General features: G+C 50.9%; 2 protein-coding genes across 5 annotated transcripts in view; both read left to right on the top strand.

Moving 5' to 3' along the window:
- Positions 1–4,910, top strand: part of Znf592 (zinc finger protein 592) — a 52,733-nt gene extending 47,823 nt beyond the window's left edge. For both annotated transcript variants that reach the window (XM_063250071.1, XM_063250072.1), the window contains one exon: positions 1,303–4,910. In XM_063250071.1, the coding sequence (XP_063106141.1) occupies positions 1,303–1,824 (522 nt within the window). In that variant the 3' untranslated portion in view covers positions 1,825–4,910. The remainder of the gene's footprint in view (positions 1–1,302) is intronic.
- A 6,150-nt stretch (positions 4,911–11,060) lies between these two features.
- Positions 11,061–24,789, top strand: part of Alpk3 (alpha kinase 3) — a 46,726-nt gene continuing 32,997 nt past the window's right edge. For 2 of the 3 annotated variants that reach the window (XM_003475481.3, XM_013158836.2), the window contains exons 1-3: positions 11,061–11,234; positions 15,856–15,894; positions 20,025–20,146. In XM_003475481.3, the coding sequence (XP_003475529.1) occupies positions 11,104–11,234; positions 15,856–15,894; positions 20,025–20,146 (292 nt within the window). In that variant the 5' untranslated portion in view covers positions 11,061–11,103. The remainder of the gene's footprint in view (positions 11,235–15,855; positions 15,895–20,024; positions 20,147–24,789) is intronic. The other variant, XM_023567472.2, reaches the window with a different exon arrangement.

Raw genomic sequence — 24,789 nt, forward strand, 5'->3', positions numbered from 1 at the left:
TCTGTGACCCAGGAGCCAGCTCATTAGCCTTCTACCGGTGTCCCCGCCACTGTGATTCCTTGCTTAGGCAGGAGCCATTCTTCACAGACCCTAGGGTGCTTTTATGTACATTATCCTGCCTCAGCCTCACTGCAGGGCAGGCTTGTCAGCTTGTCAGATGGTGCCGGACTGGGTCTCTTCCCAGCCCCACTTGTCATGGGGAGAGCTAGGCCTGGAGAGCTGGCCTGTGACCTCATCCCTGCCACATGAGCTGTCTGTTTCCCAGGAAACCCCTAACAGCCTGCTCTCCCTGCCATAGCAGGCTCGTGCCAGCCGGTAGGGGGCTGCCTTTGGGCAGGTGTCCCCAAGACTGAGCTACCCAGAGCTGCTGACTGCCTCTCACATACAATATAGCCAGCATCAGTCTCAGAAAAATGCAGCTCCACCCTGCAACCCAACAAACATACCCTGCGCAGTATCCTGCTGCCGGGGCATGTCTTGGAGTGCACTGGCCTTGGGCATGAGGAAGTGTGTTCAAAGGATGGTTCAAAAGGTGGTAATGGCTGGCACTTGGTCTAACGCTGGCAGCGGGGACATCACCTGTCCAGTGGGCCTGTGCTGCTGCCAGGAAAGCCCTCCCTTTATGCCTGTGCTGTCAGCTAAGACTGCAGGTGAGGAGCAGTGCGCATGGCGTGCAGCCACATGGGAGAGGATAGCAGTTTTGTGTGCACGCACACAGGCTTTCTTGGAGAAGCACTGTGACCCCAACAACATAGTGCTCTTTGGTCCTTTGATTTTTTTTTTTTTTTTTTGCACTGGAAATTGAACTCAGGATCTCATACTTGCCAGGCAGGTGTGGTGCCACTGAGCTATATCCCCCAGAGTGCTCTTTGGAGAGAGGCTGGGAAGTAAAAAGAGGGGCTTTGGGCTGGAGATTTAGCTTAGCAGCTCAAGTTCCTACCCGGTGACTGTGAGGTCATAAGTTCAACCCTGGTACCAAAAGAAAAAAAAGGACTTCTGTGTGCTGTACCCTTCCCCATGTATTTGGAATTCATACCACAAGTATATGTGACGTTGAAAAACAGAGCTGGAGCCCAGGCTTGTCGGCCTACACCTGTCATTCTAGTGGAGGATGGCAGGTGCCAGGCTACAGAATGAAGCCCTGTCTCTAAACAATAGCCAAACCAAACCAAAACCACAGAACTGGTACCAATTGAACCAAAGCCATATTTAGGGATAGGTGAGCTAGCCTGAGTGGTGCATTGGGCTTCTGGTGGTGGTGATCGTGTCTTGGGGCTCTGCTCATACCATCTTCCCTTTCAGGTGAACCATCGAAAAAGACCCCTCAGCGGAGCAGGGGATTCTCCGGCCACCAGCAAAGGCACACCTGTCCCTCGCCCAAAAAGGCACAAATCGCTTTTTCAGTGTGCAAAATGTAGCTTTGCCACGGACTCGGGGCTGGAGTTCCAGAGCCACATACCTCAGCACCAGGCAGACAGCTCCACAGCCCAGTGTCTCCTCTGCGGCTTGTGCTACACCTCCGCCAGCTCTCTCAGCCGCCACCTCTTCATCGTCCACAAAGTGCGAGAGCAAGAGGAGGAGGAGGAGGAGATAGTGGAAGTGAAGGTGGAAGCCTCTGAGCCAGAGGAGGGCTTTGGGGAGGAATTGGCCATGGAAGCGAGAGAGAACGGACTGGAAGGATGTGCCGGCCGGCCTTTGTCAGCTGACCCTGAGGCCAGGGGACTGCTGGGCCTCAGCCTGGCAGAGGATCGGGCCCAGGAATTGCAGAGTCAGCCTCAGGCCTCTCAGGACCAGGAAAGCCTTGCACTGTCCCCTCAGGTGTGACTAGAGGCGTGGCAGTGTATGTGGCTGGGCCCCCAGTGTCCCCCACCGCTTCACAGACTAAGGGAAGGCAAAGTCTGTGCCCGTGGGAGTGTGGCCACTGTGCCCTGAGCTGTGGTGCGCTGCCCAGGGTGGGGTTGCCCAGGACCCTCCTGTTTCTGAAGTTTGCTTCTGTTATTTATGGCTTTGTGCTGCTTTTTGGTACCCAACTCTGGTCTATGTCTTTCTAACTCCAGGCTTCTTATGTAGCCCTACCCCAATGCTGTCAGTATAGTTTGCACCCCAGACCTTGGGCCTGTGCTTGTCTGGGAGTCCCTGCTGCTGCCTTCAGCCAGGGAGCCTCTCAGAGTCTGAGAAGAAAGAGAGGGGGCTGTTTTGGGAGAGAGCTCTACCCAGCCAGGCTTGGCAAGGGCCCTTGGTCACATTGCCCTTCCTGTCTTTTTCTGATTCTTTTCTCCAAAAACAGTCCTGAGAACTGTCACATTGGCTTCTTGTGTCTCTGTGGGTGGGAAACTTGAGCGCACCTTTGCTTGTAACTGGAGACAACAGAAGGTGTGGCTGAGGCCGGCAGGTGTGGAGAGCCAGGGACCTGCAGAAGGCACTGTGGGTGCTGGGACTTTGCTCCCCAGCTGTCCTGCCCTCCCTGACAGCAGGTTTGGGGCACACAGATGGGGGAATGTGTGTGTTCTTGCTCCTATGCTGTGAGAGGCTGCTGCCCCGGCAGGCCAGCCTCTCTTCCTCTTGGCTGCACTCATGTTGCTCAGACTACATTTCAATAAAAACTTCTTACCATGCAGGCAGGCTCTTGTATTCCTCTCCAAGTCAGCTGCCCTTCCCTGCTCCCACTGAGAGCTCTTCCTGTTTCTTGGCTCTCTGGAGACTTTGAGGAGCAGTCTCAGTACCAGTGCAGTCCCCTCACAGGTCTCTCCTGGGCAGGAGGCAAATCTTCTTGGGTGTCTCCCTCTTTCCTGAAGAAGAGTTGACGCTTATGGAAACCCTTTTTGGGTAATGGGGTGGAGAGGAGGAATTCTGTCCTTTTCTTGCAGCGTTAGAGACCTTGCTGTTGGGTCTGCCAAAGGGAACTCAGTGTAGCAGAGCCAGGAGTAGATTTGGGGCAGAGTTGGGGCTGTCCCGGGCCTGGGATTGGCCCTGCAGGTCCAATGCATCCCTGGGAACAGAGCTCACTGCGTTCTTACAGGTGATCTATTGTAGGAGGCATGAATAGCAGTTATAAATTAAGTCAGACAAATATGCCTGACCTTTTCACAACTGAAAAACCAGTTTTTTCTCCCTGTATCAAATGCCAGGTTGTCAGTGAAATGCTAATGGCAGTAAGAAAGGTTAGTGCTGCTTCATTTCTAGGGACTCTGGCATCCATAGCATTTTTGATTGCTTTTCCTGGCAAGTCCACCACTCTTTGCCTCCCATCCCACCCCCTGCCTGTAGAGCCAGAGCCAGCCCCAGATCCCAGGTCCAGTCATGAGAGCAGGCCTGGTGGAGGTGCAGGGAGGGGTGTGCAGTGGTGCCCAGGGACAGGCAGAGGAGTCGGGGAAGTTGCAGGCTCAGCCAGCTGTCCTGAGCCTACACACATGTCCCCTTCCTGGGCTGGAGGATGACTAAGCTGCTCACTGGGATCCTGGTTCGTGGCCTGGCACCTGCTCGTAGCTAGCTCTTAGCAAACTCCAGCCTCACAGGTCCCTGCCCCCATCCAGGTCCTCCCAAGCTCTTACAAGATACTCGTGCCAACTCGTTCTGATTCATAAAACATACAAAGGTGGAGAGGCTGTTTTTTTGTTTATTTGGAGACAGGATTTCACTATGCAGTTCAGGCTGGCCTTGAATTCACAGTGATCCTTCTGTCTCAGCCTCCCAAGTTCTAGGATTACAGGCATGTACCACCGTACCTGGCTAGAGAGGCCATTCTTGACCTTCAGACTTGAGGTGGTGCCCACCTGCTTCTGCTCACCCAGGGATGCTGCTTGTCAGCTAAGCATTGGCAGAGAGCATCACCTCTCTGTGATCTGAGAGTTGTAAAGCTTTATTTTAAGCCCTGCTCACATGCCCAGCATTTCGGTAAACGGTTCCTGGTGACACTAATCCTCACAAAGATCCCAGTTATCTTCCATTTTATGGAGAAGAAAATGGATGCTGGGATGGTAAAGAACAGATATGTTGGGCTACTTGGGACGACAGTCACACATGGAACCTGTGAAACCCTCTGCTGTCTTAGTGACCACAGTTTCTTTGGCTGCCAGCCTGCTCATCAATTGCCCAGAAGTTCACTTTTCTACTTCCCTAGCATTTGGGGTGCCCCACAAAGTGCCCAGTCTCTTTAGAGACCACGTGTACCCCTTTCCCCCTAGAGAGACCTGCATGTCACCCCAGCTGGAGCAGCACCATCTTGGGGCTGGTCACTCTGGGGTTTCCTTTGCCATTTGAAGAGTATTATTTTTGAGGATTATCCAGAAAATTTGCCCAGTCTAGCATCTTCGGACCTTGTCTCTTTCATGGTGTTCTGAATGGGCGAGCTGTCTTTTGTCATCAGCAGAGGCCTTAACTGCCAGCCAGAGCTCCTCTGATCAAATTAAACAGATACGAACCGCACTATCATTTAGTGCGCCCTGAGGCTTGACAGATGCCTGCTATCAGTTCTCCAATTGCTTTATTTCTGTGAAATGATAGGCTGAATAACTATGAGCTAACTGTTGTAGAAAGAATTTCTCCCTTAACTTATGTAAACTGTCCGATTTAAACGAAAGAAACAAAAAAACCTAAACAGTTGTGAGTCCCACACTTTGCCTTCCCCAGACTAAGGAACCTCCATCCTGATCACCACTCTCTGTTCAGTGTCCATCGGTTTCCTTTATTTTGTTGTTTTGAAAAGTTAATGCATACATGTGACAAAACATCCAACAAACAAGTATCCAATAAAAAGTAACCTTCCAATGGGGGTCAAGCTCCGAAACCCTTGTCCAGTTAATCGCTGCTAACTGTATCCTGTGTATTCTTTCAGAGCAATTCTATGCATTTATAAGTTTTTAAATGTGTATATTTATATATCTATTTTTAATACAAACAGTAGCATTCGATACACAGTGTTCTGAGGCTTGCTTTCTTTCCACTGTGGTGGTATTGGGGAGATTGTCCCAAATATGCACACCGGGTTGATGTGACTGGTGAAGAACTGGCGGGCGGCACAGCTCTCGGTGTGCAGCACTAACTCAGTAGCATGTGGCGGAATCAGTCTGATGTGGAGGCAGCCACAGTTCTGCAGGCCACCTGAGCGGGCCAGGGCCTTCGCAGGTCTGGGCTGCCGTCCCCCTTCTCTCCTCACAGGTATCCCCGCAGCCGCAGGGTGTGGGTGGCCAGAGGGGAGTGGCGGCCTTGGACCCGGCTCCCACAGATGAGGTTTTCAGGTCCCCACTTCAAATGTCTTTCTTAAAAGTGGGATGTGCACTGTTAAAGAAGACGTGAGACACATGCTCAGACCTTGTCCTTGACTGGCTGCAGTTTCCAGGTTTTCCCCCACTTCCCAGTGTTCATTCACATGCGGGGCGGAGTTTGTGGGGACTGCAGTAAGGGTGGGTAGTGGTGAACATAGCTGTGTGCCTGTGTATATCTGTCTCTATACAAACAACAGCAAACATCCCCATAATCTCTTAGCCTCAGAACAACCGCACAAGATAGATAGCTTGTTATTTTTTATGAGACAGTAAAATTGAGATTCAGGGTGGTCAGTGAGTTCCCTCAGGTCGCACAGCGAGCAGGGGTAGAGTTGGCTTCCTAGTGGGCTGTGGCTGACGTTACACTGATTTTGTACTCCCCCGTTTCACTTACTATCATATCCTGAGTGTTTGCTGTGTTTCTACCTAGCCTTTAGAGTCATCTTCACTTTCATCATGGCAAGTTAACATAGTTTACTTATGTAGCCATTTCCTGTTTAAACTTTCTACCTCAGTGAAATGAAGAGTGAGGGGCATGTACCTTTTACTTTTGCAGAATTATTTCCCCAGGTTCACTATGTTCCTCTTTTGTCCAGAGTAGTCTCAGTGAAGGCAGCTGTGACTGGTATTTGGAACCCTACGTCTAGGTTCTGTGTGACAGAGGCACCTAGCCTGAGTCTTCCATCAAACGAGCAAGTTGGTTTATGTCTTCACATAGCTTCGGTTTTTGTTTTTTGAGACAGTTTCTCACTTTGTAGTTCAGGTTGACCTTAAACCACAGTGATCCTCCTGCCTCAGCCTCCCAAGTGCTGGGGTTACAATCTGTACCACCATACCCAGCCTGTTTCTGTGTATCTTGAGCTTGGTCAGATGTTATTTTCTCATTCCTGTATGTCTTTAAAATAGAAAAAGCTTCCCCAAAGGTAAAAGTTGTCCTGCTTTCTCTTTTACCTATTTACTTTTGCCCTAGTTGTATACAAAAACAGAAGATTCTCCTCTCTTGAGCAGTGTCACTTTTATTTGCATTTATTCCTCTTTCAGTTTGCTTCAGGTTTCTGTTTTTCAGCTCTTTTGTGACCATTTGTTTTCACTGTTGTCCAGCCTTTCCAAGTCTGAACTATTGAAAATTAATTCCTGAGCATCTTGCAGTCCTGTCACTCAGGCATGTTATTGGTCTACCTATGCAGGTGTATTTTTGTGCTACTTTATTGTGTCATGCACTGGCCTTTAAAAATACTTTTAAATTTGCAAATATAAGTTGTTTTTAGTACATGATTAGTAAAAATCAAAACACATTTCATTGATCATATGGAAAGTGGCACTCAGAGGATGTGAGAGAAGGGCCTCCCTCTGAGAGTGACACGGGGCTGTGGCACCAGCTTCCTTCAAGGGTGGACTTGTGTCACCTGGGCAGCAGTTGTTCAGATCTGTACCCTAGAGTTGAAGCATGCAGCCTTTGTCTCTATATTCTATGAAAATGGAATCAGCGCATCATATTTTTGATGTGTAAAGAGAATGACTAAACTGCTGTGTGTGGCAGCTGATACCCCATAATCTCAGCATTTGGGAGGCTGAAGCAGGAAGATTGCCAGGTTCAAACCTAGCCTGGGCAACTTACTGACTTAGATCCTGTCTGCAAAAAAAATAAAAAAAAATAAAAAAAAATAAAAAGGGTGATTGGGGTGTGTAGCTCAGGGCTAAGCCCCTGAGCTCAATCTGTACTGTAAAACCAAACCAAACCGAACTGAACCGAACTGAACGAAACCAAACCAAACCTGCTGTTTCCAGACCCCCTTTCAGTCACGGCCAGGGATGCATGTGCGCAGCTCCTCCTTCCTCCTGGACTTTCTACTCCTTAGACCAGTTCCCTTGGCATTTCCCCTCCCTGCCTTGTGCATAGATAGGACTGGATATTTGGGGGTATTCTGAGAACTGCTGTCTTTGGAGGAAGCTTTACATTTATTTCCTAGATTGGCTCCATGCTGGGCTTGGGAAATGACTTTAAAATGGGAGACTAGAGCCAGGGCTTGGGGAGAGGGGCTGTGTGTGTGTGGTGGTGCTGGTGCTGGTGCTGGCAGCAGGGAGAGGGTAGAGGCTGTGGAGGGGCCAGGGTGCAGCGGGGGTACAGTGCTTGCCCACATGCAAGAGGCCCTGTTCACTCCCCTTAATGCAAACATGTGCACACGGATGCGGAGGGGGAGGGGACTTAGGTGAGGCAGAGGCTGAAGCTGGAAACTGCTTCGGGATGGTGAGGAGGGTGGCTTGACTTGTCAGTGGCAACCCTTGAGGAGAGCAGAAATCAGCTTCTTACCTGGATGAGAAGATTCTGCTGTTGAGAAAAAGAAGAGTGGAGATACAAAGAGTTCATAGGAAAAGTCCTGGTGGGGGAAAAGAATGCTTCCTCCTGAGCAAAGACATGGCTGGAGTGAGTCCAGCCCAGCCCATCTGACTGATAGCTGCCACCAAGGGCAGCGCTCCTTCCTCTCCTGCAAAGAGCCTAGACTTTTGGCAGCCCATGTGGCATCAGAGTGGGGGCTGGGAGGACACCTGGGCAGGTGGGACAGCTCTATCCTCGAGTCCCTAATTCCCTTTTCAATCAAACTAGAGTCAGAAGTAGCTTCTTGTTGCCAGTAATGCTTTAATTGGTGTCCACTTATCCAAGCACAGCTGTGGCCCCATCTCTAGTCCCTGGACAGGGTGACTTGTCCACCTGGGGCGAGGCTCTGCCTGCTTAGAAAGAAGCTCAGCTGGGCAGCTCTTGGAGGGAGGACAGATGGCATCAAGAATATTGCAGGTTGGCGGCACAAAGCAGTAGCTTCCCATGCGTAGGTAGCACCCGCCAAGACTAGGGCTTTGTTTGGCTCAGAGCTAAAACCTTACTATTAGAAGAGTGGCAGTGAGGCATGGTGATGCACACCTGTAATCCCAGCATACAGGAGCCCAGGGCCGAGGAGCGTCAGGAGTTCAAGTCCAGCCTGGGCTACACGGTGAATTCAGGCCTGGCCTGCACCATGTAGGGAATTTCTAAAAAACAACACACAACAGTTCCCCTCCCCTATGCATGCATGTGCTCACCTGTGAGGGGAAAAAGTAGAATCAAGAGAAAGAAAATAAACAGGGCTCCGTGGCACATACCTGTAATTTCAGTACTCTGCGAGACTGAGGCAGGAAAAGTGTGTCTCTGCCTCAAAAAGTGCTGGGGACACAGCTCGGTGAAGGCCTGAACTGGGGAGGGAACTGGAGGGATGCCTGACACTTGGTGTGTGTGACTCTCACTGAGCTGTCTCGGGTCTGCAGAGCTGTGGGGCCTGCAGTGGGAGCTGATGTTGCAGCAAAAGGAAATCCTCATTGAACTCTGACCCCAGGCCTTAGCCCCAGCTTGTAGAAAAAACTACCTCAGCATAAATGCCTAAAAGCACAAGATCTGGAGGGTGATGGCCAGAGTAAAGGTGACCAGAGCTGTGCTTCCCTTTGTCCTGAAAAGTGCCTGTGGGTGGGTGGCACAGTTGCCTCTGCTCAGTGGCCACAGGCAGACTTGGACTGTGGAAGAGTTCTGTTTGGAGGGGCTTCCGGTGTCCTGCTCCCTTATGCTGTGAAGAAACTTGTTCTCTTGATGTCACATTTGTGGGTATCTTGGACCAAAAAAAGAACTGGGCTTCTGCGTGGCCTCAGGACAGAAAATCCATGTGTGCATGAGCAGGGTCTGGGGAGGAGCACGTTCCAGGTCCTGGAGACACTGTCCCTGGGCCCCTGTGACAGGCGCATCTAGGCCATTGACAACAGGGTGGGTGACCAGCAGGGGTGCTGCTTCTGGGCCGCTTGGATTGGCCCTCGCCCCATTTCCTCCCCTAAAGGCCCCTGGGGCTTTGTGTTCTTGCCCTCCCTTCCCTGTCCAGCCAGTGGACCAGGCCTGGCTCCCAGCTCCCCTTCCGGGGTTGCTTCACTGGTTTGCGCTTGATGATTCGTTGCTACTGGATCATGGACCGGTTCCCTTGGGCTCTTTCGAGCATTTGGGCAATGAAAAGAAGGGGAGGTACCTCAGGAAAAGCGAACCTTCTGTAACCTCACAGGTTCTGGGGAGGGGCCAGCCAAAGGCACAGGAGGCAGTGAGCGAGCCCAGGAGCCCTGGCAGGCTCTCACTGTCCTCCAGAGCTGATGGCCCACTCTTCCCTGGGTTGTGAAGGGACTGTTGAATCCTGGACTGAAGAAGAAGAGATGGTGCCATGTCACCCATGGGGCATGGTCACAGTCACCCAGACGTGGTGGGGGCTGAGGTGACAGGGCCAGTGGCATGGGTCCTCCACTGTGCTTGGACTGGTTACAGCATCCCCGCCATGGTAAGTGCACTAAGAGCAGCCCATGAGTTTTCTACAGGCATCCAGTTTCCTCAGGAAGTGCGAAATCACTGAGGGTTTTAGGCAGGAGGATCCTGAGTCAACGGGATGCTCCCTTAGGACTCATCTGCTCTCGGATTCAATAGATTTGGTAGACTGTCAATCTGGTCTTCAAGTTAGATGGCACCGCTCTACAGATCCTGGCTTTTCTTACAAGACTGTGAGCTCAGAGAGGAAAAACATTATCTACCTTTTCATCTTTGAGGACGTTGACACACCTTGTGTAGTTTTGCCTCATCATCAGGAACTTGGCTGGAGACAGAGAAAGTTGGTTTGAAGAGCTGGGCATTGTGCACAACTCTGTAATCCCAGCCCTCTTGGAGGCTGAGGCAGGAGGATCACAAGTTGGAACCCAACCTAGGCAATTTAGTGAGATCTTGTCTTAAAATTTTAAAAAATAGGGTGACAAAAGCATGTAGCTCAGTGTAAAGGGCTAAGGTTTAATCCCTAGTAACTGAAAAACAAACAAACAAACAAAAAAATAGCAAGAAGCTGGGAAGGATGGCTTAGAGTTATCACTGGATGATAAGGGCAAAATTTAAAAAGACCTAGACAAGGAGAGGGGATGTGAGAAAGAAGATGAAGTTAAACTGAAAACCAGAGTAAGTTTTGTTTGTGAGACAGGGTCTCATTATGTAGTTCAGTTTGGTCTTGAACTTGATTTGTAGCCCATGCTGGCCTCCAACTCTTGGTGATGCTCTTGCCTGGGCCTCTCTCCTGCTGAGTGCTGGGATCACAGTTAAGCAGGAGGAACTTTCTGACACACAGACATCTAGGAAAGCTGGAACTGCCACATGCAGGGAGGTGGGGACAAAGGGACACAGGCAATAAGGCCACACCGAGGTGAGGCGAGGTCCGCCCTCCTCGTGGTGCTCGGTCACAGGGGCTGCTTCCCTTCCCTGTTCCAGTCCTGAATGTGCTGGTAAGAGCTTCCTTTGGCACCCCTTAGTCAGGGTGGTCAGGGTGGTCAGTGTGGTGGAGGACCAGATGCCAGCGGGCTGCGGCCATGTTGGGATGGAGCAGGAACAAGGCAGGTCTGTTAGGATGCGCATTTCCTAAAGGAGGGGCTGTGGTTCCCTTGGAGGACAGCAGGGTTTGCACCCCTTTGCTTTCCTCTCCACTTGCCCCAAACCCTCAAATGCTTCCCTTCCCTTTCAGCACACCTATCCACCATGCTTGATCATGTGTCTCTTACTGAAGTAAGGTTTTTGGTTTTCTGTTTTTGTTTTAAAAGCATTCACTGTGTTTTTGATCATCCCTTGTGCGTCCCCAGGGCTGTTCCCAATGCCAGCGTGGCTTGCACATAGTTGTAGTCTTGGTGGTGGCTGAGGGGTGGCGGGGAGGGGGAAGGGGGAGGGAGGGACAGCAGCAGGTGACGCTGGGCTATAAATAGGGGCGGCCATCTAGGCTGGGACAGCAGCCGGGCCGAGCGGGCAGGCAACAACATGGGGTCGCGCAGGGTCCCTGGGTTGGGCGTAGGTGAACGAGCAGGGGCTGACAGTGAGGACGATGGGCCTGTGTGGACCCCCGGCCCAGCCAGCCGCAGCTATCTGCTCAGTGTGCGTCCTGAGACCAGGTAAGTGGCACTGCTCAGGGACTGGGTGGCAACAGACAGGGCAGGATGGGGCCCTTTCCTCACTCTGCCCACAGGCCGGAGGCCTGGAGCAGGGACTGGACCCCAACAGTCCCTGTGCTGCCCCTTCAAGGCCCTCGGGCTTCAGGCCTGAGGTCCCACCAGGCCCCAGGAGAGGAGCTGGGCCCTATTTGGGGAGATGTCACAGGGGCCCTGGGCTTTCTTTATCTCCTACCCAGTGCCCCTCTGTCCCCAGCCACTGGATACAGATTCCACAGGGAGCGATAAGCATGGCTGGGGCGGCTAGAATTCCTGGGGCTGGAGGGAGAGCACAGGAAGGGGACTGGAGGGGGGACTGGCTGCCCGAGTGGGGGCCACCTTGCTCAGGGTGGGGCGGTCACCAGCAAGGAGTAAACCTGTGTCTTAAATAAGAATCCTCCTGGGCCAGGACAGGCATCTGACAAGAGGAACGGGGCAAGGGGCAGCCAGGGATGGAGGGCTTGAAGCTGGCCGAGCCGTGTCCCCTGGGGTTGGAGGCTGGGGCTGAGGTGTGGAGGGAGAGGAGGACCTGAGGGGCCCTGCTATTCTAAGAGTGGCAGAGGGGCGAGGCTGCCCACAGATGATAGACAGCCTCAGGTGCTCACGGGCGCCCGGACACGAGCCACACACCTTGCTACCGAGACATACACTCCTGCCTGCTCTGTGAAGCTCAGTGCCCTCCCTTCCACAGCCCATTTTTCCAAAAGGAAATGTGACATTTGTCCGCTGGGACTGGCAGTGTGTGTCCAGCCCAGCCCCTGGCTTGCTGGGTATTATCCTGAAAAGGAGCGCTCCCGCCAGGCTGCTGAGAGCTGCTTTGCTCTGTGTTTCTCAAGAGCACGAAAACAGGCAGCAAGGACCTTCAGGAAAAGTCCTGGGCACTTCCTTGTGGATTGGCTGAGTCCTGTTGACCTTGGAGTTGGAAGGGTTCAAATGTAACCGGAACCTGTTTCTGCATAAAACTCGTCAAACGATGTCACATGTCTGGGGCAGGGCTGAGGGCTGGTGTTAGTGACCGAGTCGGACTGCACCAGGCCCCCAGTGCCAGGAAAGAATGCCCCTTCACCAAGTGCGGGCTCTGTGGAGACACCAGCTTCCAATGTGGACGTGATTCCCATCGTCTGGGAAGCTTGCTCCCTTGTGGGCAACTCCCGCCTGTCACAGGGCTTATCTGGGCTTGGCCACCTGTGTCTGGCCTTTGTCAGTATCAGGGGGACAGGAGAGGAAAAGGAAGCAGGGACCTCGCCTGCCGACAGCAGGACAGCAGCGATGGAGGGGAGGGAGGAGGGGTGGGCTGGGACGGGGCAGAACAGGGGAGGGCAGGGTGGGTGGGCTGTCAAGGGCAAGCTGGCCTGGAACTCTGGCTGGCTGGGTGGCATGAGGGATGTCTTCACGGCACCCCGGGTGAGTCAAAGCAGTGTGCCCACCAGAAAGCTGAAGGTGGAGATGCGGCTGACTTGAGTCCCCTTGGAGCTGCCCTGAGTGCTTGAAAATGTGTCTCTTTGCTCTGGGTATTTTGGTGGGGTCACCACAGGCTCCACCCCTGCAATGTTTCACTTCCAGCCAGCTGGCCACAGACCCTTCTGAGGGACAAAGAGCCAGACTCGTTTGGTCCCTGGAGGAGCCTTTGGCCACAGAGAGGAGATCAAGAAGGGGCTGCTTTGGGGAAAAGGCAAGGGTCAGTTCCCAGGGCTCTGCAAGGTCTGACTTGTGCTAGAGGAGGTGACTGCACAGTCTGTGGCCCCCAGAGATGGGAAGGGGACCAAGTGAGAAAGAGCTGAGCCCTGGGTCCTGACTAGGAGACAAATTCTGTCCCCACTCATTTTTGGCTCCAGTGTTTTCTGAGTCTACCTTTTTTTGTTCCTGTTTGTACTGGGAATTGAACCCAGGGCCTTCATACTGAGCTACATCCCTAGCTTCGTTCTATGTTATATTTTGAGAATCTCACTAAATCATTAAATTGCCCAAGCTGGGTTTGAACTGGAAATCCTCCTGCCTCAGCCTAGCAGAGTGCTGGAATCATAGACGTATGCCACCGTGCCCAGCTTGTCATGGAGTTCTTGAGTCATTGTTTGAATGGTCTCTTGTGCTGATAGGCTGTCCCTGGGAGCTGATGGACGGCCGTGCAGGTGTTCGGGGCTCTAGAAGCCTTGGTTCTGGGTCCAGGCTCTGTTTCACTACATGCACCTCACCTCCCTGCTTGTGACGTCCTTTGGAGAAGTCTCCATCCTCATGTCAGGGCAAGGGTATCCCAGTGCTCGCTAAGGTATGAGACATGCCTCCCCCCTGTTGGAGACGGGCTTCGGGGAGGCTGGAGGAAGGTAAAGAGCTGCAGCTGGCGGGAAGCCTGTATGACGACTTAGCTTCTGAGGAACACCCTTGTTTCACAGTGGCCCCAATCCAGGGGATGTTGGGGCAGCAGAATGGTGATGCTGCTATACTGTTGTGAAACAATGTCTGCTCTTCTACTTGGTCAGGCAAGTTGCCTGGGGTTTTAGGGAAACTGAGGCACAAGGTCAGGATTTTTTTTTCCCCCTCTTCTTTTCTTTTTTTTTTTTTTAATTTTTATTCTTTTTCTTTTTTTATCGGTACCGGGGATCGAACTCACGACTGCCTGCTTGCAAGGCAGGTGCTTATGCCGCTGAGCTAAATCCCCAGCCCCCCTCTTCTTTTCTTTTAAAAGTTTTAGTTGAGCAGTAAAGAAAGTGGTTTGAGGAGATGATGGATTAGGGCAGCCTTTAACAACAAAGAGTAAGAAAGCTAGACAAGAATGCAGGCTTGAGGAGCTGAGGGGGTGCACTCCGAGCAGGGGTCAGACTGGCTCATGAACGAGGAGAGGGGATCATTTTATAGGTAGCTGCTGGGCTGGGATCTGAGTGACCATTATCCCAGGCATAGGCCAGGACTTCCTCAGGGTCCAGGATAACCTGGATATTTGCTCCCTATGAGGAGACCTTTCATTCCTTCTGGGCAATGAAGGTGACTGGAAAAATTCTTTATGTCCCAGCCTGTGCTAGTTGGAATTCACCAGCCACACTGAAATCATATGCAGCTTTATTTTATTTTCTGAAGTGCTGGGGTCTTACACATGCTAAGCAGGTTCTCCCCTCTGGGCAGCTTCCTGCCCTATGAAAAGCTCAGAGGCTTTCTGCCCCAGCATTTGATGCCTGACTCTGAGCTCCAAGAGGCTGTTAAATGGGTGGTGGGTGGGGGTTCCCAGTCAGCAGGGCGCTGGGTGGACTTGCATTCTCTGAAGAATGGTGTCTCCTGGGCTGGGAGTCCCCCTAGCCCTGTGGCCTGACTGGGGAGGCTGAGAGGTCAGCCACGGGAGCTGGACAAAGCTGGGGTCTGCTAGCTGGCCCAGGTGCTCGCTGTGGGCCAGTGAACCTCCATTTTCAGGAAAGCTGACTTCCTCCTCCTTCCCAGAGAGAGAGGAAAAACCCAAATTCAGAAGAGAAATTTCATCACTCTGAGGAGCTTATGGTCAGGAGAGGGTGGAGTCAGCCTGGGCTTTGGAACCAAGGGGGACTCTGCCCACGCAGCCCAAGGGTTTGTAAAGCACAGAGCCAGGCAGCTACGCCCTGTTCCCGTTGTCTCTGGAGCAGCAGCTCCCTCTGGGGTGCAGGGCCCCTCCTGGGTGACAAATGTGTTTTCACTTCCTCCGCTCCCCTCTCCCCCCACTTCCCTTGTTTTCAGAGAACAGCTGCCGGGTGCCCTCACATGCCTCACACTTTGCTAGGAGCCAAAAGGCTGGGTGGGCAGAGAGGAGGGAGGATTTTCCAAGCAGAGAGGACCAAAGTGAAGGCCATGGATGCATTCACGCCAGTTAGGAGCAGGGCTGGCTGCAGCAGAAGGAGATAAAACCCCAGCTGTAGGAGAGCTACAAGCAGCCCAGGGAGGGAAGTCCCGGTGTAACAGCAGCGGGAGGCCTCCACCTCCGGTGCAGAGGGATGGTGTCCGACGAGCAGACTCGAAGGGGAGGCTCTGACTCAGAGGAAGGCAGCAGGGACAGAGAGAAAGGGAGGAAGGCGACACGTGCCCCTGGGTGTGCGGGGAGGAGCCCGAACAGCAGGTCTGGAGCTGCCTCAGAGAGCTGAGCGCCTCCTGGCTCCTGCTGGATTAACTGCTGTGTCTCCCTTCCTCTTCCCCTCTCCTGGCTGGTCTGCCTTGCTCCTTGTTAACTGTACTTTAACCCACTAATGGTGGGTGTTCCCCCACACCTGTCAGGGGACAGCCAGGAATGTGGCTCCTTGTCTCCCAAAAGACGGGGCCCAGGGCCCCTCGCGGGGCAGATCCACGTGCCCAAGGCGCACTTTCCCCAAAGCATTGCCAGGCCTCCTTCCTGCCTAACCCTTTCTCTGGACTCTGCTGCTTATAACCAGCTTTTGGTTTCAGAGATCTTGGTGTCCGATGGTGAGGCCGCTTGCTCTCCGGAGCAGGCCAGCTGAGACAGCTGGTCCCTTTTAATAGAAAGGCTTCTGGGTCCCCAATGATGGCAGATTAATCCTTCTGGACTGTTGTTGATTTCGCCTCCTGGTCTCCTTGCTTTTCGGCCTAATGATTCCATTTGCTGTCTCTTGCTTAGCTTACCAAGCAGCCGGTTGTCTCACCCCAGCTCTGGAAGGTAAACGCACCCTGCATTCCATTCTGTTTCTCTGACTGCTTTTCTTGTGGGCCTGGGCCCTGAGGGACCGCCAAGTGACAGCTCTCACACTAACCGGCTGCATGGGGCGAGGGGAGGCGGGGGTACTCACGTGAGCATGGGTCTGCAGAGACCAGGGTGACACTTGCATGCCCGCCAGGAAGGAGCACAGGGACTCAGGAAGGGACCTGTGGGCAGGGGTCCCTGAGATGCCTGCAGTGACATCTGTGTGCCCTTGGACAGGTGCCACAGGAACAAAACAGGAGCCACCAGGGACGCATCTCTTCCTATGCAAAGTTTTCATGATTTTGTGATCCCTTATCCAGGTTTGACGCTGTAGCAGCCTTCCATCATGGCCCCTCGCCTTTTATATTTTTCCCCGTAGTCTCTTATCGTCTCCTTTGCCTCTTCTTCCTCTGAGCTTCCTTTCTTCTCTTTCCTGTCTCTGCCTGTAGACTGTGGGGTCGTGAGACCAGACAGTACCACACACCTGGCCTCCCCGTTAGCGAATTCCCGAACCCGCCCAGCAAGCCTTGGGCAAGGTTTGCAGGTCGAAAGACTCCACTTGCCTGCCAAGCTGGGCACAAGGCCCTATCCCTGGCCAAACCAGTGGTTACTGTCAAAGTGGCGACATTTTCTGGCTACTTCCCACCACTCGGGCCCCAACCCAGACCAGCGGTCTGAGGCCAGCGGACTTCTGATAGCTCATCACCTCCACAGGCAGGGTCAGCCCCCTCCGTGCCCTCCAAGAGGACAGACATGGAGGAAACTTGGTCCTGAGTGGCCCCCAGGTGGAAGAAGATTCGCCCCACTGGTTCAAACTGGAAACCATTTCCTGTTGTGCATGGTCCTTCATGCTTTCTAGGGAACCTGGCAGAGCACGTCCACATCTAGGTGGTTTGGAAGGAGGGACTGAAGGCTGTGGGATGAGAAGAGTGACACACAGCGGGACAGTCCAGCATGCATAGTGATCTGTGCTGCACCCCAAATGCTTCCCAAGTCGCTCCTCAGAGAGAGGGCCTTCTTTCTTTCAGGTTCCTGGCCTGAACACTGTTTATCAAACAGTTTAGAACCACATGCAGAGGTCTTTCATTTTAGAGATTAGAATTCTTTTCCATTCAAAAGAAGTGATGAGCTAGGCATGGTGGCACATGCCTAACATCCCAGCACTTGGGAGGCAGAGGCAGGAAGATTGCTGGGAGTTCCAGGCCAGCCTGGGCTACACAGTGAGATCCGGTCTCAAAAAACCAACCAACCAACCAACCAACCAACCAACTAACCAAACAAACAAACAAAGACACAAAAGGAGAGAGGAAATAAAGTAATTAGCAGTTGTTATATATCTAACAGGAGCACTCGTCTCTGCAATTTTTAAAAGTAATTTCTTTATTTTCTCACTTATCTAGTAGTTGAAATGATTTTTAAAAAGTTTCTTTGTGTTTTAATGTGCTACTGGGAATTGAACTCAGGCCCTCACATGTTAGGCAAGTGTTTAACCACTGAGCTCTACCTCCAGTCCTTGTTTAAAATTTTGAGACAGAATTTTGCTAAGTTGCCCAGGCTGACCTCAAATTTGTGTTCCTTTAGCCTTAGACTCCCAAGTAGCTGGGATTACAGGCCGGTGCCATTGTGCCTTGTTGCTGAAATGACTTTTTCTTCTTTTTTAGAATTTTATTTTATTTACTTGAGGGTTTTTGTTTTTTTGTTTTTTTTTTTGTCTTTTTCGTTTTTATCGGTACCAGGGATTGAACTCACGACTGCCTGCTTGCAAGGCAGGCGCTTATGCCGCTGAGCTAAATCCCCAGGCCTACTTGAGTTTTTTGAGGCAGGAATTTGTTGTGTAGCTCAGGTTGGCCTTGAACTCACAGGGATCCTCCTGCCTCAGCCTTCTGAGTGCTATGCTCAGGAGCGCCACCATGTCTGGCTTCTTTTCCTTTCCTTTCTTTTCCTTTTCTCTCTTCTTCTTTTCTTCCGTGTCCTCCTCATCCTTTTTCCTCTTCTATTTTTTTTTCTTTCTTTTTTAATGGCATTGGGGATCAAACCCAGGAGAACTCTACTACTGAGCTATATCTTTATCCCCCACTTTATGACTCAGGGTCCCCCTAAATTACCCAGGGGGCACTTGAACTTTTGATCCTCTTGCCTCAGCCACCCTAGTGCTGGGATTACAGGCACAAGTAACCCATCTTGAAGTGATTTTCTTAGTCTTGCCTAAGCAGCTTTCTACCTAAGACCCTAAAGTGAATATGGGATCCAGGTTCACATCCATGGATGAAATAGGCTTCAGATTATGTAGGGAGAGGTTAATTAGGGATATTAGTTACAGAATCATAGAAGCTGGATTGTGTTTGATCTGGCAGTCTCTAGAAAGTATTGGTTGAGATTTGGCCCGGCCCACAGTCAGGAATCACTGTCCATGGACTACAGGAAGGAGATGTTCCACTTCCTGTGGGCTCAGCGGGTTGACTGCCCAGGTCCGGAGGGACGATGTGCTCTGCATGGCTCAGAGGGAACGAGGAGATGCTTTCGGGGCAGGTGACTTGTGGGTGAGAGGTACAGTGTCTCACTGCAGACCCAGCTCAGGTTCTGGTGTATGAGTGGCTGGGGCCCCCATTCTGAGTGGATTTTGTGGGGTGCTTCTGCCAACTCCCTGAATGGCCAGAAATCCTCATTCAAGTGGAGAAGCTGTGGTTCCTGGGTCGACCTCCATCTGCCCAGAGATGTACTGGATTCCAGGTGTTCTTCCTGGGGAATGTGCCTCTGTCCTCCGACCCAAGTCCAGGGTAATATTCCCAGGACAGACACCCCATATGTGGGTGCAGTGTGCAGTGTGTGAGCTGTCCCTGCTGTTGCTTTTGCTCCCACAAACTTTGTCCACTTGTGGTGGAGTCATGGACAGATAAACATCACCCTCTGGCGAGGGCTCCTTCCTGAGGCTGAGAAGGCACCTTGGAGTGATTTGGCATTTTCACCTTTCCCCCTGCTCAGTTCACCCCCTCATCCACGGTTCCCCTGCTGCTTGTCAAGGGGAGGGGGGTGGGCACAGCTTGTGCACCCCACAACCTGGCTCTGTGGTTGCGCTTCATGCCTGAGTGCACTGTGGCTCTGCTGGCCTGGGACAGGGCTGGCAGGGCGGCTTCTTCCTGTGCCCAGAAGGAGCGGACCGCAAGCTCTGAGCATTGTGGCTGAGTCCGCTGGGCTTCTGCAGGAAGCCTCCCAGAAGTTGGGGACCTATCCCAACTGACAGTTCTGGCTTCCGCAAGAGTGGGTCCATGGGTTGTTGGTCCTGCCAGTTGGTCCTGGAGCTCCCAGCTCAGTTGTCCCTTCAGCATGTGGCATCCAGGATGGGTCAGGAGCAACACCTGGTGCAGGTTCGTAGCCCTGCTTGGAATCAGAATTCATTTAGTTGTTGTTGTTGTTTTTTTTTTTTTTTTGTGGGAGCGCGGTGGCTAGGGATTCAACCCAGGGCCTTGCTCATAGGCAAGTGCTCTACCCTGAGCTAAATCTGCAGCCCTTTTTAAAACTTGACTTTGAGTCAGAATGTCACTAAGAGGCTCAGGCTGACCTAGCACTCGTGTGTGCTTCTCCTGCCTTGGCTTCCTGAGCAGCCAGGATTGTGGATGTATACCATGACTCCTGGCTGAAGTCTCTTTTCCGATTCCTCTGTGAGTGAGAGACTCCTTTTAGGTTTAAACCCCTGAGATCCACTGGCATTTAAAGCAATGCAGAAGATTTGCTTCCAAGCCCCAGCTTGGGCCCTTGGAAGTTAGCTGGCTTTTCCCTCTTTGGCATGAATGGGGGCTCTGCCTGCCCATGTGTGTCCTCCACACACAGCTTTCCTGGAGCTGGAGGTAGAGCTGAGCCCTTGAGGACAAGTTGGTGGCTTGGGCAGGCTGTCCAGCTTGCTCAGAAGCCTGGCCTGTGTGAGTGGCCTTTGGTAATGGCACTGGGTCAAGATTCCATTCCAGCCTGGCCAACAGCCGGGGCTCCCCGAAGGAAGACTTGCCCAGATGTGGGCAGATGTGGTAAGATCTGGGCTGTGCTAGTCAAGGCCAGGTGGTGGCACAGAGGGTGGACAAGGGCCACTCTGAACAACTCTTTGCCTTTCCTAGGAGCACCTTCTGCTCCATCATTGCACAGCTCACAGAGGAGACACAGCCGCTGTTCGAGACCACGCTCAAGTCCCGGGCTGTGTCCGAGGACAGTGACGTCAGGTTCACTTGCATTGTCACAGGTAATGTGGTGCTGTCCATACATTTTATTCCGGGGTCTCTGCATGGAGTGGGGCTAGGGGGCTGGGGTACCTCGTAGTGATGGGCAGTGGGCCGTGTGCAAACCTGTGCAAGCTAACATCGGCCTTCTCAGCTTTCTCTCAAGCTCAGTGTCCCTGGCAGGCAGTTGTCCCCTGCCCTTCCTCTGGAGTCACACGTGTACCCAGACATTTCCTCAGGAAGGCTTCCTTACCTTCAGAGACCACATGACTGCTGAGGTGGCCTTGGAGGCTCCAACGTGTTACGGTTGAGTTGCTCATGACTTGGGAGTATCTGGTCTGGGAGGCAGTGACATGTGTGGCACTGGGGCAACCCTGGAGGCAAAGTGCCTGGCTTGGGGTCATTTCCCCTCCAGGGTGTGACAGAGGGGGTTGTGGAACCTCACCGCCTCCTGAGCTGTAGAGTGAGGATAACGTAGCGTGAGCTTTGTAGAGGCAGGACATTGAGCGAATCCATACAAAGCCTTCATGGCAGCATCACACATGACTGGTGGGAGTGAAGAGTGGGTATTGGTATTTTGCTGAGCTTCATGGTGGTGCCTGAAGCAACAGCTGGGCAGAACCGGAAGTGCTGTACCTTGGAAGGGGAGGAGGGGCCCTCGGAATCTAGGAAGCTAGCTCCGGGCCTTGTTCTCTCCCACACCCCCAGCACAGCCACCCATCGTGTCTCCTACCCTGTGCAAGGCCCACAGGACACCTGCCTACCTCTGCAGATGCCCACCCCTTGTAGCCAAGTGGGCAAAGCCAGGGTCCCAGGTCCCAGCTTCCTCCGAGAGCCTGTGATTTGAGTTAGTCAAGTTTCTAGCTGTGATCTACCCAGTCGTGGGGGCCTTGTGCTCCCAATCAGTGGAGTGGCTTTTCTGGGCTGAGGTCCCTCTCCCTCAGGCTGCCAAATGCCAGGTCGAGGACACTGCCCTGGGGACAGTGTTGCCTGCACCCTAAACAGTGTGACCTGTGTTGCAATGTTTGTCTGTTTCCATTGTGGTTGAATTCTTACAAAACCCTGTGAAGTAAGTGCTATTATTAGTCAAGTTTGCAGAGGAGGAGCCTGGAAGCCGCAAGGTGACTGGGGAGGAGGAGACGCTGCCTCTTGCTGTCCGGCACATTAACAGTCCCACTAACAGTTTTCTCACCACCCTATACGTTCTCGTGTGCTGCTTTCTCTATTTGGAACATCCTCCCCTCCTTGTTAAAGAAAGTTAGACTTCAGTTTATCAAAATATACATACTGTTTGAGGCTTCAAATTCCACTCAACTTCTAGTTGGGACTGGTGGCACACACCTGTAATTCCAGCATTTGGAACGCGGAGGCAGGAGCATCACCATGAGTTTGAGGCCAATTTGGGCTACACAGTAAGTTCAAGTCCAGCCTGCATTACATAGCTAGACCCTGCACAAAATGAAACAAAACAAAACCCATGAAAAACTAAAAAATAGGTGCAAAGTATACCCAGCTTCTATATTTATCAAAAAGACTAGTTTGTCTTTCTTAAAGTGATTGTTCTCAGCACTCAGCCCTCTCTTGGCGTGTACTCATGGCCACAATGCTGAGTAACAGCAAAGCTTCTGACTTGTGAGTCTGGGGAGTTAAATGTTCTCTGCTGAATTCTTGTGATTGTAGATTAGGAATTAAGTTACCCCACAAATTTTGCTTAACTCTACAGTTATTGTTTGCCTTATTATACCTATGTGATATTTATTATACTACCATATGATGTTACACTCCAATCACACTGTTTATGGTTATATACAGTATATATTTGTGTATCTGTATATCCAAATGTGTGTATGTATAGCATGCTTACTATAATCATACTGTATATGATACTATATGTGATGATACTGTTTCTCTTTAAACTCAAGACTTCCATGTTGAGCTATATGTCTAGCCCTTTTTCTAAATTTTTTATTTTGACTCAGGGTCTCAGTATGTTCCCCAGACTGGGCTTGAATTTGTGATCTTCTTGCCTCACTCTCCCATCTAGCTAGGATTGCACGTGTGGGTCACATCCAGCCCCAGTAGCCTCTTTTTGTAAAGTTTTTAGTTGTTTGAGACTAAATCTCTCTATGTAGCCCGTGTCACAGTCCTGCACAGCCTCCCAAATGCTGGGGTGATGGCGTGTGCCTTGAGGTCTGGCAGCTTCCTGGGCTCTGTGCCCCTCCTTGGTTTCTTCTCTTGCTTTGTTGAAGTTTTGTCTCTGGTAGTTTTATCAGGTTCCAGAGGTGGTAGAGAAGGCACTGAGTGCGAGCTCTAGACCTCACTCCTCTGAGCTGTTCTGCTGTGATGTGGTTCATACACAGTTGTGTCTCTTAACCTCTCTCCTGTGATGGATTTCCTGTTTTTAGCATTCTATATGTTCTCTTTCTTGATGTATATTATACATATGTATATATATATATATATATATATATTTTTTTTTTTTTTTAAAGAAGGCAGTATTTAATCCTATGCCAGCTCACCGTTGAATCTTCATGCCAGCAGACTATTGCAGGATAATACCACAAAAGCAAAAGCCCCAGTTTACAGAGAGTTTAGTTTACATAGAATTTGGCAGTGGGAAGTACAAAGCAAGTGACAAAACATTACATCCTTGGTTACATGCATTGAGTCATATATTGACAGGCAGGTTAGTCTGAAACAGATTTGTTGAAACAAAGGAACTGTTTATCATTGAACAAGGGCAGGGGGCCCTTACAGGGTGAGCACAGTCCAAGGTGTCACCACAGCACTGAAACACTCCAGGGAGGGGACTCTTCCAAGGTGTCCTTGACCAGCCCAGGGTGCCTTAAGGGACAGACAATTACTCTGACTCAGTGCTTATCAGAGGTATGCGGCTAGGCTTTAGATGTCAGGGTCAATTGAGTTCAGCAGAAACAGCAGAACAGAAACTTGGTCAGAGACCCCTAAACAATCATGAAATACCTGTAAGTTCGCTATTTTATAAATGTTCTTACATTATAATTGTGCCCCACCACTCCCCCTGTTTCTATTATGGAGGAGAATCCTCTCTCAAGGTTTCCCCAGTTTCTTCAGTAGCAAGGAGCTGATGAGAGGGAGGAGCTTGCGAAGGAAATTGGTGGTGAACAGCTTAACGCGTAGGGGGCGGTCTATACTTTGAATATTTTTTGAGGCAGAATTACAGTTTATTGAGTGAGGTTTTGTGTAGCTCAGAGACATTTTGGGGAGGCAGGAACATTAGGACAGTCAAGAAAAAGGAAGCCACCCAATCCAGATCCACTGAGAACTGCTCTAGTGCTGCACTGGTGAAGACCACTGAAGCTGCTGCGTGAGCCGTGGCTGTCACTGTTGCTGCCCATGGGAAGGGGTGCTGGGGCTTTTTCTACTTCCTTCTGGGTGATTTCCTGTTCTTGTTTCACTCATCACCATCTATGGATGGGAAAGTGTGGTGGGGGGCATGTCTGGTCTCCCCGAGTTTAGCTCATGTGAGCTTCAGAGGCAGCACAGGCAGCCTTTTAGGGTTTTCGGTTTCTATGGGAAGAGGCAAACCTTCATTCAGCACATGAAAGGTGCACCAGGGAAGAGGCAGGGACCTAGTGCAGTATGTACCTGAGTATGTACCTAGCATTTATTTGATTTATTTTTTTATTTTAAAGAGGGAAAATAAAATCTCAAAACATGGGGCTGGGGATTTAGCTCAGCGGCATAAGTGCCTGCCTTGCAAGCAGGCAGTCGTGAGTTAGAACCCTGGTACTGATAAAAAGGAAAAAGAAAGAAAAAAAAAAAAAAGAAAATCTCAAAACATGATAATTAGGGGGTATTAATGGGATATATATCGCATATTATCTTCAAAACAGTTATTCAGAGTATAAAACATCTGCATTTAATCATTTAAACAATATATACTTTGAACTTGAATTTGAAATTGCTAATGTCTTGAATTTTTATACACTTGTAGAATGCTAACACATGTCCATAGGGGAAACATTTTTACTACAGGTGTAGACAGTTGAAAGTAAGCAACTCAAGATTAATATTTATAAAGAACGAAGGCAACCTTTCTAGTAATCTCCCTGATTTATATTCTTGTTTTCGTAGCTTCCTGGAAAGAATGCATGGAAAATAAATGTCAGACTCATTGTGTCTGAGAAGCTGCTTTCACCACTTTACCCCTAGCGGAAAGTTTGGCTGGGTATAGAATTCTAAGTTAAAAATACGTTTCCTTCAGAGCTTTAAAGGCCTCTCTCTACTCTTTCCTTCCTTCCAGTGTTGCTGGTCAGAATGGGAAGGCAGTTTGAACCCAATTCTTTGCAGGTGACCAGTTGTTCTCCTCCTGGTATCCCATGACAGTGCCCTTTGAGTTGGGTCTTCACTCTAGGGCATGCTCTGGTATTTTAGTTGGGAACTGAGATTCAGTCTTCAGTTCTAGGAAATTTGATGTTTTAATGTTGATTTCCTGTTCCTGTTTTCCTCTGTTCTTCCTTCCTGAATCCTGCTTTGGATGTCTGTTCCCATGATCTAGTTCTATTTTTTTTTTTTTTTTATCTTCTCCTCTCCTTTCTTCTGTCTTTTGGCTCTACCTTCTGGGAAAGTCTCGAATCATTTTGTTCCCAGTGTCATTATGGGAATAAGCTTTCCCCTGCTTCAA

Source organism: Cavia porcellus, unplaced genomic scaffold (genome assembly GCF_034190915.1).
Source record: "Cavia porcellus strain 051 isolate PalLab524CR breed Dunkin Hartley unplaced genomic scaffold, mCavPor4.1 scaffold_6, whole genome shotgun sequence".
NCBI classification, from domain to species: domain Eukaryota; kingdom Metazoa; phylum Chordata; class Mammalia; order Rodentia; family Caviidae; genus Cavia; species Cavia porcellus.